Here is an 11681-nt window from a genome sequence, read left to right as displayed (position 1 = left end):
GAGACTGATCAACAACTACAGGAAGCATTTGATTGCAGTCATTGCAGCTAAAGGTGGCACGACCAGTTATTTAGTGTAAGGGGGCAATTACTTTTTCCCACAGGGGAATTGGGTGTTGCATAAATGTGTTAATTAAATAAATAAACTAAGTATACATTTAGGTTGTTATTTGTAAACCTTTACCTAATATTAGGTTTTGGTTGACAATCTGATAACATTCAGTGTCAAAAATATGCAAAAATAGAGAAAATCAGAAAGGGGGGCACATACTTTCAACCACTGTATATGTTGCATGCATCACTAGCATGTAGTTTGGCTAACTAGATCATTTGATAGAGTAAAAAGGCTGCCTTTTGACTAAAATCTGAAGTTTTATTGACTTTGGCCTGTACAGTATGGTTTACTGAGATTATATTTTATAAAATGAAAGTATCTCTCTAAATACACATGAAAACATACATATATTGAAATGGATTGTAAATATCAATCTACAGTGAATTTGATGTTGGTTGTTGAATACTCTGTTATGATGCAAGACTGAATATTAAGTTGCCTATGTACCCGTTGCTTCTAGGGGTCAACTAGGAACAATAACTTTTTTTATCCATTAACTTTTTGCGCAACTTCGAGATGCACTCTTCATACACCACATCCGTTTCCGCTAAAATTCACGAGAATAAAAATTTGCTTTATGGTTTTAATTTAAGGTTAGACATAAATTTAGCATTGTGGTTAGGGTTAAGGTTATGTTTAAAATCACGTTTTAAGAAAATACATTGTAGAAATAGGCGGGGTTTATGACTTTGCGGCTGTCGTAACCAGTGACAACTGGGTAAGTAAATTACTTTATAGAGCTCAATATATCTTGCACTGTTCATATAACGAATATTTATTTTAACGCGACATTTTTCAATATTTGAAAGTGAGGAGGGCATGTAGTATCGATTTCGCCCTTATCGAATGCGGATGATCTATTTTGTTGCATTGTTTCTCTCACCCTTTGCTCTCCATATTGTGCAACATTTACTTGTCCCATAACTTCGCAGCGAAGGTCTGAAGAGCCATGGAAATCTCTTTCGCAGGCAAGCGGGCCATAGTCACGGGGGCAGGAAAAGGTAAGAAAACTACCACCATATTTAAAGATAGTGTCGACGTCTGGTTTGCTGCGAAAACACAACCAAATGCACTTACAACAAGTAAATCAACAAGTAGTTTTGAGCCCAAACTAAGCCAACTTCTAATGTGTCCTGAAAGAACCACTGTCATGATTGTGGGTGACCGAATAACCCAAACACGGTCGAAATGTGTGTGTCAGGTTGGCCGTCACACTGAGATCTCCAGTGAATAATGGTCATTGTGTTTATGGATATTTTCACACAGGCATCGGCCGGGCCACGGCGCTTGCTCTGGCGCGCTGCGGGGCAGAAGTCGTGGCAGTCACACGTACGCGGGCTGACCTGGACAGCCTTCTGCTAGAGGTAACCCCCGCAACACCCATATACACACCCAATGCCCCTACAACAGTGGGGTGTCGGTACCGTTTAAGATTGGGGAAGACGTCTTTAAAAAAAAAAAAATATGAGCATGGCCTATTACAGCATATTGGATGACTGTCATTCATATTTAATTCACCCAGCTCAATGTAACATCGATAGGTTTAGTCTAATATGTGATACTCAATTTTCCCTATACCCATCATGAAGTTTCGACAATCTAGCCTACGAATTATAGTTTATAATGTAGGTGCACATGTCAAAAGACCAATTGGAGCAACCAAGGTAACAGACAGTGAGTGACATGCCCAGGAACGCCTTGCACACACTTGCCTGCATCTAGCAGACCTTGACTTGGAAGAGTTCCAGTGTTGGATAGCCTTAGCTTAGTGTTGGATAACCTTTTCAGTTAAATAAATAACACAAATAATAATAAGAGCCAGTTAGCTAACATAAATAGCATTCCTCTCTGTTTGAGTAGGCTAAATTAGCTAGCTGCATTAGTGAGCTAAGTAAGTTATATTGAAAATAAATCTAACTAAATATAGCTAGCTCTCTCTCTCTTTCTACAGCTTCTCCTTGATTTTTGAAGAAATGAATTTGTTCAACTATTGTCTTTCTCTCTCTTTGAGTCAACTAGTCACCACATTTTATGCACTGCAGTGCTAGCTAGCTGTAGCGTATGCTTTCTGTACTTAGAAGTCGGAAGTCGTCATAATTATGTGTACAGTCGTGGCCAACGGTTTTGAGAATGACACAAATATTAATTTCCACAAAGTTTGCTGCTTCAGTGTCTTTAGATATTTTTGTCAGATGTTACTATGGAATACTGAAGTATAATTACAAGCATTTCACAATGCTTGTAATTATGGTGCTTGCCTACGGAGCTGTGGTAGGGGAACGGCACCTCAGTACCTCCAGGCTCTGATCAGGCCCTACACCCAAACAAGGGCACTGCGTTCATCCACCTCTGGCCTGCTCGCCTCCCTACCACTGAGGAAGTACAGTTCCCGCTCAGCCCAGTCAAAACTGTTCGCTGCTCTGGCCCCCCAATGGTGGAACAAACTCCCTCACGACGCCAGGACAGCGGAGTCAATCACCACCTTCCGGAGACACCTGAAACCCCACCTCTTTAAGGAATAAAGTAGGATAAAGTAATCCTTCTCACCCCCCCCCCCCCCCCCTTAAAAGACCTAGATGCACTATTGTAAAGTGGCTGTTCCACTGGATGTCATAAGGTGAAAGCACCAATTTGTAAGTCGCTCTGGATAAGAGCGTCTGCTAAATGACTTAAATGTAAATGTAAAGGCTTTTATTGACAATTACATAAAGTTGATGCAAAGAGTCAATATTTGCAGTGTTGACCCTTCTTTTTCAAGACCTCTGCAATCTGCCCTGGCATGCTGTCAATTAACTTCTGAGCCACACACTGATGACAGCCCATTCTTGCATAATCAATGCTTGGAGTTTGTCAGAATTTGTGGGTTTTTGTTTGTCCACCCGCCTCTTGAGGATTGACCACAAGTTCTCAATGGCATTAAGGTCTGGGGAGTTTCCTGGCCATGGACCCAAAATATCAATGTTTTGTTCCCCGGGCCACTTAGTTATCACTTTTGCCTTATGGCAAGTTGCTCCATCATGCTGGAGAAGGCATTGTTCATTACCAAACTGTTCCTGGATGGTTGGGAGAAGTTGCTCTTGGAGGATGTGTTGGTACCATTCTTTATTCATGGCTGTGTTCCTAGGCAAAATTGTGAGTGAGCCCACTCCCTTGGCTGAGAAGCAACCCCACACATGAATGGTCTCAGGATGCTTTACTGTTGGCATGACACAGGACTGATGGTAGCATTCACCTTGTCTTCTCCCGACAAGCTTTTATCCAGATGCCCCAAACCATCGGAAAGGGGATTCATCAGAGAAAATGACTTTACTCCAGTCCTCAGCAGTCCAATCCCTGTACCTTTTGTATAATATCAGCCGGTCCCTGATTTTTTTTCTGGAGAGAAGTGGCTTCTTTACTGCCCTTCTTGACACCAGGCCATCCTCCAAAAGTCTTTGCCTCACTGTGCGTGCAGATGCACTCACACCTGCCTGCTGCCATTCCTGAGCAAGCGCTGTACTGGTGGTGCCACGATCCTGCAGCTGAATCAACTTTAGGAGACGGTCCTGGCACTTGCTGGACTTTCTTGGGCGCCCTGAAGCCTTCTTCACAACAATTGAACCGCTCTCCTTGAAGTTCTTGATGATCCAATAAATGTTTGATTTAGGTGCAATCTCACTGGCAGCAATATCCTTGCCTGTGAAGCCCTCTTTGTGCAAAGCAATGATGACGGCACGTGTTTCCTTGCAGGTAACCATGGTTGACAGAGGAAAAACAATGATTCCAAGCACCACCCTCCTTTTGAAGCTTCCAGTCTGTTATTCAAACTCAATCAGCATGACAGAGTGATCTCCAGCCTTGTCCTCGTCAACACTCACACCTGTGTTAACGAGAGAATCACTGACATGATGTCAGCTGGTCCTTTTGTGGCAGGGCTAAAATGCAGTGGAAATGTTTTTGGGGGATTCAGTTCATTTGCATGGCAAAGAGGGATTTTGCAATTAATTGCAATTCATCTGATTACTCTTCATAACATTCTGGAGTATATGCAAATTGCCATCATACAAACTGGAGGCAGCAGACTTTGTGAAAATTTATATTTGTGTCATTCTCAACTTTTGGCCATGACAGTAAGTCTATAGAAGGTGAGAACCATGAGCCTCCTAGGTTTTGTATTTAAGTCAATGTACACAGAGGAGGACGGAAAATAGCTGTCCTCCAGCTACACCATGGTGCTGTTGAGGCTACTGTAGACCTGTAGAACTTCATTGCAAAACAGTGTCTTTTTTAATTAGTTATTTGGTGACGTGAATATATTTAGTATAGTTTTATCCAATTTCTTTTCAGTAATTCACTGAGTAGGATGGTCCTCCCCATCCTCCTCTGCGTTATGACCCTCGTATCCCTACAACCCCGCCCAGCCCCCCCTCCACTGCTCAGGGTCTGGACCCCCCCCCCCCATTCCATGCTCTATTGTCTCCTTATATGACCTCTCCACTAGCCCTATACGCATATCATTAGAGGCTAGCTAGTTTTCCCTGCTGCTCTTTTCACCTCCATGTCCCATTGTTTCGGCTCTGTGACGAGAGATGATGGGAGATTCTTTGTGGTGATTCGTTGGGGTGATTCTCTCTGCTGTCTTTTCTCTCTGTGTGATTGGTTCTGGTGCTGGTTGTTCCCTGCAGTGTCCGTCCATCAAGCCGGTGTGTGTGAACCTCGGTGACTGGGGGGCCACAGAGGAGGCGCTACGGGAGGCCGGCGGTCATGTGGATCTGCTGGTGAATAACGCAGCCTATGCCACGCTGCAGCCTTTCCTAGAGGTCACCCCCGACCAGTTTGACATGTAAAGATGCTCTCATCGCTGTCCTTTAAATCAGAAATTCTCAACTGGTTTGGGGGAGGGGGGGGAGGGGGAAGAGGTTTCAAAAAACAACTACTAAAGCCAGTTAGAAAGTGTGTGGAAATGATAATGAATCTACATTTTGTTTAAACAATTTAATGTCAGAATTTTTGTCAATTCAATTAGTATTTTCAGCAGAGCTTTTAGCAGCCTATTTAGTGTATTTGGTTGATTTGTGGTCTCAAACCAGTGAGCTTACTAACATTTTTCATCGATCAAAATTGATTATTGTCAATGGAAATGGTCGGAATGTTGATCCCTTGTCATATAAATTGCTACATTACTGTCAATTTAGCATTAAAAATAGCTTTCCAGGTGGCATTTCGGCAATTTTGTATCGCAATGCGAATATTGGGTCGCAACTGAGACAACCTGGTCCAATTTGGGTCCCGAGGCAAAACAAGTTGAGAACCACTGCTCTAAATCATGTTGTGATTGTAATTCATATTCATGGAAGTGAAACACAAGTCACTCAAGACTCAGTAGAAGGACTTTGTATTAGACCTACACTAGTGTACATATTACACCTGTTTATTTAAACATGGTTTAAAAATAGCTTTCCAGATAAGATGGTTTAAATAAACAAGGTTAAAACTGTGTTACCTCTGTGTGGCTAGTTACACAAAAAAATATTCCAAACATAGAAGGCTATCTGGACATTAATTGGAATATCTCATAAATCCCATTAATTGATTTTTTTTCTTCCAATTCCCAGATCCTTTAACATCAACGTGAAGGCTGTCCTCCATGTCTCTCAGGTAAGAAAAGGCTGTCAGAAATTGAATTGGCTCCCTGTAACATAGTTATAGTAACTTAACAGTTTCTCCATACTCACTGTGCATTCTCTGTGTGTGTGTGGGGTAGATTGTGGCTCGGGGTATGAAGGCCAGAGGAACAGGAGGCTCCATAGTGAACATCTCCAGCCAGGCGTCTCAGTGTGCCCTCCAAGACCACACCGTCTACTGTAAGTCACAGACAGGGACCAGACAGAGCAGCACATACATCCCATCAAAACATATCTCAGCTATAGCTCGATTATATCAATTAACTCACTACATCTTGATGTAGTTGATATTTGAATGCATACTGTCTGTATGTGTGTGCAGGTGCCACTAAAGGTGCTCTGGACATGCTGACTAAGGTTATGGCCCTGGAGCTTGGACCCTATCAGGTAAATACAGGAGGACTGACCCAATAGCAGAGAGCACACATCAAGACACACATGGTTCTTCTGATGTCAGACCAGTACATTTAAATCTCTGTCTGCAACAGTTGTATTGTGGTGGCATCATGTTATGGGTATTCTTGTCACCGGCAGGGACTGGGGAGTTTGTCAAGATCAAAAGAAACATGAAAGGAGCAAAGCCCAGATAAAAAGCTAGAGGAATACCTGCCTCAGTCTTCTTAATACCTAACCCTGGGATAGTTTTATTTTTCAGCAAGACAATTACAAATGTTTTTATGCCGAAGACACCAGAATGGCTTTCCAATAGGTGTTGACTGTTCCCGAATTGTCCAGTCTCCATCCTGACTTAAATCTGTTGGAAAATCAGAGGCAAGGTTTGAATATTGCTGCCCATCAATGACTCCAACCAAATGTACTGAGTTTGAGCAATTTATACAAAAACGATGGATATATGTTGCCCTAATCGCAGTGGCGGCCCAGTGTGGCCACGGCCTCCCCTGAAATCTGATTGGCCTCCCCCAAGAAATTCTGAGATCTGATCGGTCGTCTCTGAATATATTAATAATTTTGACCAAGACGCGCACCAACAGTAAGACTCATCAATCTCACCGGAGAAAGCATCCGAGCGAGCGAAACATCGCCCCTGAAGCTAGGACAGCAGAGTCCCTCCCCATCTTCCAAAAACATCTGAAGCCCTACCTCTTCAAAGAGTATCCCCCTTTCGTGAACTGACACTCACACTTGACGTTTCCCCACTACTTGCTGATAGATACTTTATTGAGGAAAAATGTACTTACTAGGACTGAGATACACTGAGTGTACCAAACATTAGGAACACCTTCCTAATATTGAGTTGCACCCCCTTTAGCCTTCAGAAAAAGGTGTTGAAAGTGTTCCACAGGGATGATGGACTCCAATGTTTCCCACAGTTGTGTTAAGTTGGCTGGATGTGTTTTGGATGGTGGACCATTCTTGATACACACGGGAAACTGTTGAGCGTGGAAAAACCCAGCAGCGTTGCAGTTCTAAGATTTAAAAATCCTTCTTTAACCTGTCTCCTCCCCTTCATCTACACTGATTGAAGTGGATTTAACAAGTGACATCAATAAGGGATCATAGCTTTCACCTGGATTTACCTGATCAGTTTATGTCAAGAGAAGGAGTTTTGTACACTCAGTGTATGTCGTTGTCCCACCTAGCTATCTTAAGATGAATACACTAACTGTAAGTCGCTCTGGATAAGAGCGTCTGCTAAATGACTAAAATGTAAATGTAAAAATATATGTGGAGCCCATGTATATGATCCTGTCTGGCTAAAAAGAGCATGACATGTCATATTCTTTTTGGCCAGACTGCATCAGATACATGGGTACAGATACTAAGAAAGAGGGGCGCTGTTTGCCTTGCTCGGATGCGTTCTCTGGTGAAATGGATTCAGCCTCTTGCTAATTGAAGGAAAATTATGAATTGTTATTGTTAAAATATTTGGGGAAGTATAGCCTCCTTTTGCATCCATGAATACACAACCCTTTGTAAGCTGAATGTTATTAGACATATGGTGTTTGTAAAAGATGTCCCTTTCCATTCAAATGGTAGGTGCACAGTGCACTGCTCAGATGCTGGACTTATTTTGGAGTAGACGAACATGCGTAGATAACCTACGTTTTGAAGTGATTTGTTTGACAATCAGATAAAAACATCATGACAGGTTGTGTTCACGACACATTAAAAGGTAATACATTTTTCCAGTTAAATGACATCTTTACTATACCCCCCCCCGAATGTCAGGGTATAATTCACACTCTGGATGGTACTTTCAAGTAAATTTACTGCTGTGCTAATACCCTTATTTAAAACCCTGACCTTTAATCAATGTTAGTGTTTGTATTCATGTACCAAACCTAAGCTGAAGCATTTAATGCATTGAACCTTCATAATTATATATAACAATTACACCTTGCATCAATAAAGGTTCAAAGTGTTATGTCCCCCCTAAACTGGGTCTGTTCCCCACCTTGGCCACCCCATTCAAAATGTTCTGGACACGCCACTGCCTAAGAGTTTGCGAAGTTGGTGGAAGTACCTATGGCAGCCATTACAGCTGTGAAACATTTTGAATAAGATTCTACCATTAACTCTGGGGTGTGAAGACACGCAATCAAGACCTCTTCATATAAAATAATTATTTGGAAATCTGGAGTAGTTTGTTTACATCGATAGAAGAAAAAAAATTAAATGTAATATTTGTTTCAATTTTAAGGCAGGAAAATGTGAAGACTGCAAGGGGTGTGTAGACCTTCACTTGGCACTGTATTGATTTGATGTATTGATTATCTACAGGGACTAGGGTTTAGTGCCTTGCTCAAGGGCACAAGGACAGAGTTTTCACCTAGTCAGCTTGGGGATTTGAACCTTTTGGTTACTGGCCCAACACTCTTAACTGCTAGGCTACCGCCTTATTGACTAATAAGTATTGATTGTTGGGGTGTACTTGTTTCTTGCTAGATCCGTGTGAACAGTGTGAACCCCACAGTCGTGATGACTAAGATGGGGAGACTGGCATGGAGTGACCCTGGCAAGGCCAAGACCATGACCTCACGCATCCCTCTGGGACGATTCGCAGGTCACATACATGTTGTTTTGTTAATAATAAGTTATTTATACAGTGCACTTGACTTTTTCCACATTTTGTTACATTACAGCCTTATTCTGAAATGGATTACATTGTTTTTTTTCTCTCATGAATCTACATACAATAACCCATAATGACAAAGCAAAAACAGGTTTTTAGAAATGAGGGGGAAAAAACTGAAACACCTTATTTACATAAGTATTCAGACCCTTTGCTATGAGACTCGAAATTGAGCTCCGATGCATCCTGTTTCCATTGATCATCCTTGAGATGTTTCTACAACTTGATTGGAGTCTATCTGTGGTAAATTTGATTGATTGGACATGATTTGGAAAGGCACAAACCTGTCTATGTAAGGTCCAACAGCTGACAGTGAATGTCAGAGTAAAAACCAAGCCATGCGGTTGAAGGAATTGTCCGTAGAGCTCCGAGACAGGATTATGTTAAGGCACAGATCTGTGGAAGGGTACCAAAAAATGTCTGCAGCATTGAAGGTCCCCAAAAACACAGTGGTCTCCATCATTCTTAAATGGAAGAAGTTTGGAACCACCAACACTCTTCCTAGAGCTGGCCGCCCGGTCAAACTGAGCAATTGGGGACAAGAGCCTTGGTCAGGGAGGTGACCAAGAACCTATTTGTCACTCTGACAGAGCTCCAGAGTTCCTCTGTGCGATGGTTGTCCTTCTGGAAGATTCTCCCATCTCTGCAGCACTCCACCATTCAGGCCTTGGTAGAGTGGTCAGACGGGAGCCACTCTTCAGTGGCAGGGACTGGGAGACTAGTCAGGATCGAGGGAAAGATGAACGGAACAAAGTTTAGAGAGCTCCTTGATGAAAACCTGCTCCAGAGTGTTAAGGACCACAGACTGGGGTGAAGTCTTAATGTCCTTGAGTGGCCCAGACTTGAACCCAATCAAACATCTCTGGAGAGACGTGACAATAGCTGTGCAGCAATCCTCCCCATCCAACCTGACAAAGCTTGAGAGGATCTGCAGAGAAAAATGGGAGAAACTCCCCAAATACAGGTGTGCCAAGACTTGAGGCTGTAATTGCTGCCAAAGGTGCTTCAACGAAGTACTGAGTAAAGGGTCTGAATACTTATGTAAATGCGATATTTCCGTTTAAACATTTTTGCCCTCCAAAAAATAAGTAAACTGGTTTTACTTTGTCATTATGGGGTATTGTGTGTAGATTGACGAGGGGAAAAAAACAATTGAATCCATTTTAGAATAAGGCTGTAACGTAACAAAATGCTGAAGAAGTCAAGGGATCTGAATACTTTCGGAATGCACTCTATACTGTATATTATATGTTCTTGTTTTTATTAACACAGCTAACCATGAACATCTGATGACACACAGACTGCCCAACCCCACTCTTTATCATGTGAAAGCGGCACATTATGATGTGGAGGTGTGTTACTTTATGGTTGTGTGTGTGTGTGTGTATTATTATTGTGTGTGTGTGTGTTCCTCTCTGCAGAGGTGGAGGATGTGGTGAACTCTATCCTGTTCCTGCTCAGCGATAAGAGTTCTATGACCAACGGTGTCACCCTGCCTGTGGACGGGGGCTTCCTGGCCTGCTAACCTCTCACCTTCTCATTCTGCCTTCTGATTGGCTGGCGTAGTCATTTTCCATGGTGTCCACTAGTACCCATTTAATTCCTCTTCAAGCACTGATTATATTCGGACATGATTTTGTTTTATGTTACTGATTACATGTGTCACCCAGAACAATAGAATGAGTCTTTATGAGCTGCCCTGTTTGTTGTAACCGTAAGCAATTGTTTATTTTTTGCAGATTGTGGGTGTGTGTTAGATTATAGAGAGAACTGCTGGATGAGACTAGTGTAATATACAGTCGTGACCAAATGTTTTTGAGAATGACACAAATATAAATTTTCACAAAGTCTGCTGCCTCCAGTTTGTATGATTGCAATTTGCATATACTCCAGAATGTTATGAAGAGTGATCGCAAAATCCCTCTTTGCCATGCAAATGAACGGAATCCCCCAAAATCATTTCCACTGCATTTCAGCCCTGCCACAAAAGGACCAGCTGACATCATGTCAGTGATTCTCTCGTTAACACAGGTGTGAGTGTTGACGAGGACAAGGCTGGAGATCACTCTGTCATGCTGATTGAGTTTGAATAACAGACTGGAAGCTTCAAAAGGAGGGTGGTGCTTGGAATCATTGTTTGATCTCTGTCAACCATGGTTACCTGCAAAGAAACACGTGCCGTCATCATTGCTTTGCACAAAAAGGGCTTCACAGGCAAGGATATTGCTGCCAGTGAGATTGCACCTAAATCAAACATTTATTGGATCATCAAGAACTTCAAGGAGAGCGGTTCAAATGTTGTGAAGAAAGCTTCAGGGCGCCCAAGAAAGTCCAGCAAGCGCCAGGACCATCTCCTAAAATTGATTCAGCTGAGGGATTAGTGCACCACGTGGACAGCGCTTGCTCAGGAATGGCAGCAGGCAGGTGTGAGTGCATCTGCACGCATAGTGAGGCGAAGAATTTTGAAGGATGGCCTGGTGTCAGGAAGGGCAGCAAAGAAGCCACTTCTCTCCAGGAAAAACATCAGGGACCGACTGATATTCTGCAAAAGGTACAGGGATTGGACTGCTGAGGACTGGGGTAAAGTCATTTCCTGATGAATCCCCTTTCCGATTGTTTGGGGGATCCGGAAAAAAAAGCTTGTCTGGAGAAGACAAGGTGAGTGCTACCATCAGTCCTGTGTCATGCCAACAGTAAAGCATCCTGAGACCATTCATGTGTGGGGTTGCTTCTCAGCCAAGGGAGTGGGCTCACAATTTTGCCTAAGAACACATCCATGAATAAAGAATGATAGTAGCACATCCCCTGAG

At 42.6% G+C, this 11681-nt stretch overlaps 1 protein-coding gene across 2 annotated transcripts; it reads left to right on the top strand.

The window, feature by feature from the left end:
• Positions 1 to 657: 657 nt before the first annotated feature.
• dcxr (dicarbonyl/L-xylulose reductase) lies at positions 658 to 10721 on the top strand. Of its 2 annotated transcripts, XM_029685156.2 has the most exons (9): positions 658 to 832; positions 1047 to 1115; positions 1381 to 1478; positions 4779 to 4936; positions 5709 to 5751; positions 5858 to 5957; positions 6100 to 6164; positions 8685 to 8802; positions 10293 to 10721. In XM_029685156.2, exons 2-9 carry the CDS (start codon positions 1064 to 1066, stop codon positions 10394 to 10396), a joined length of 738 nt encoding a protein of 245 aa, XP_029541016.1. In that variant the 5' UTR covers positions 658 to 832; positions 1047 to 1063; the 3' UTR covers positions 10397 to 10721. The 2 variants fall into 2 exon arrangements, with proteins under 2 accessions (XP_029541016.1, XP_029541015.1); XM_029685155.2 differs by lacking the exon at positions 658 to 832 and having other exon boundaries at positions 841 to 1115.
• Positions 10722 to 11681: the final 960 nt, after the last annotated feature.

Source organism: Oncorhynchus nerka, linkage group LG16, assembly GCF_034236695.1.
Source record: "Oncorhynchus nerka isolate Pitt River linkage group LG16, Oner_Uvic_2.0, whole genome shotgun sequence".
NCBI lineage: Eukaryota > Metazoa > Chordata > Actinopteri > Salmoniformes > Salmonidae > Oncorhynchus > Oncorhynchus nerka.
This window is presented reverse-complemented; position numbering and strand designations above follow the sequence as displayed.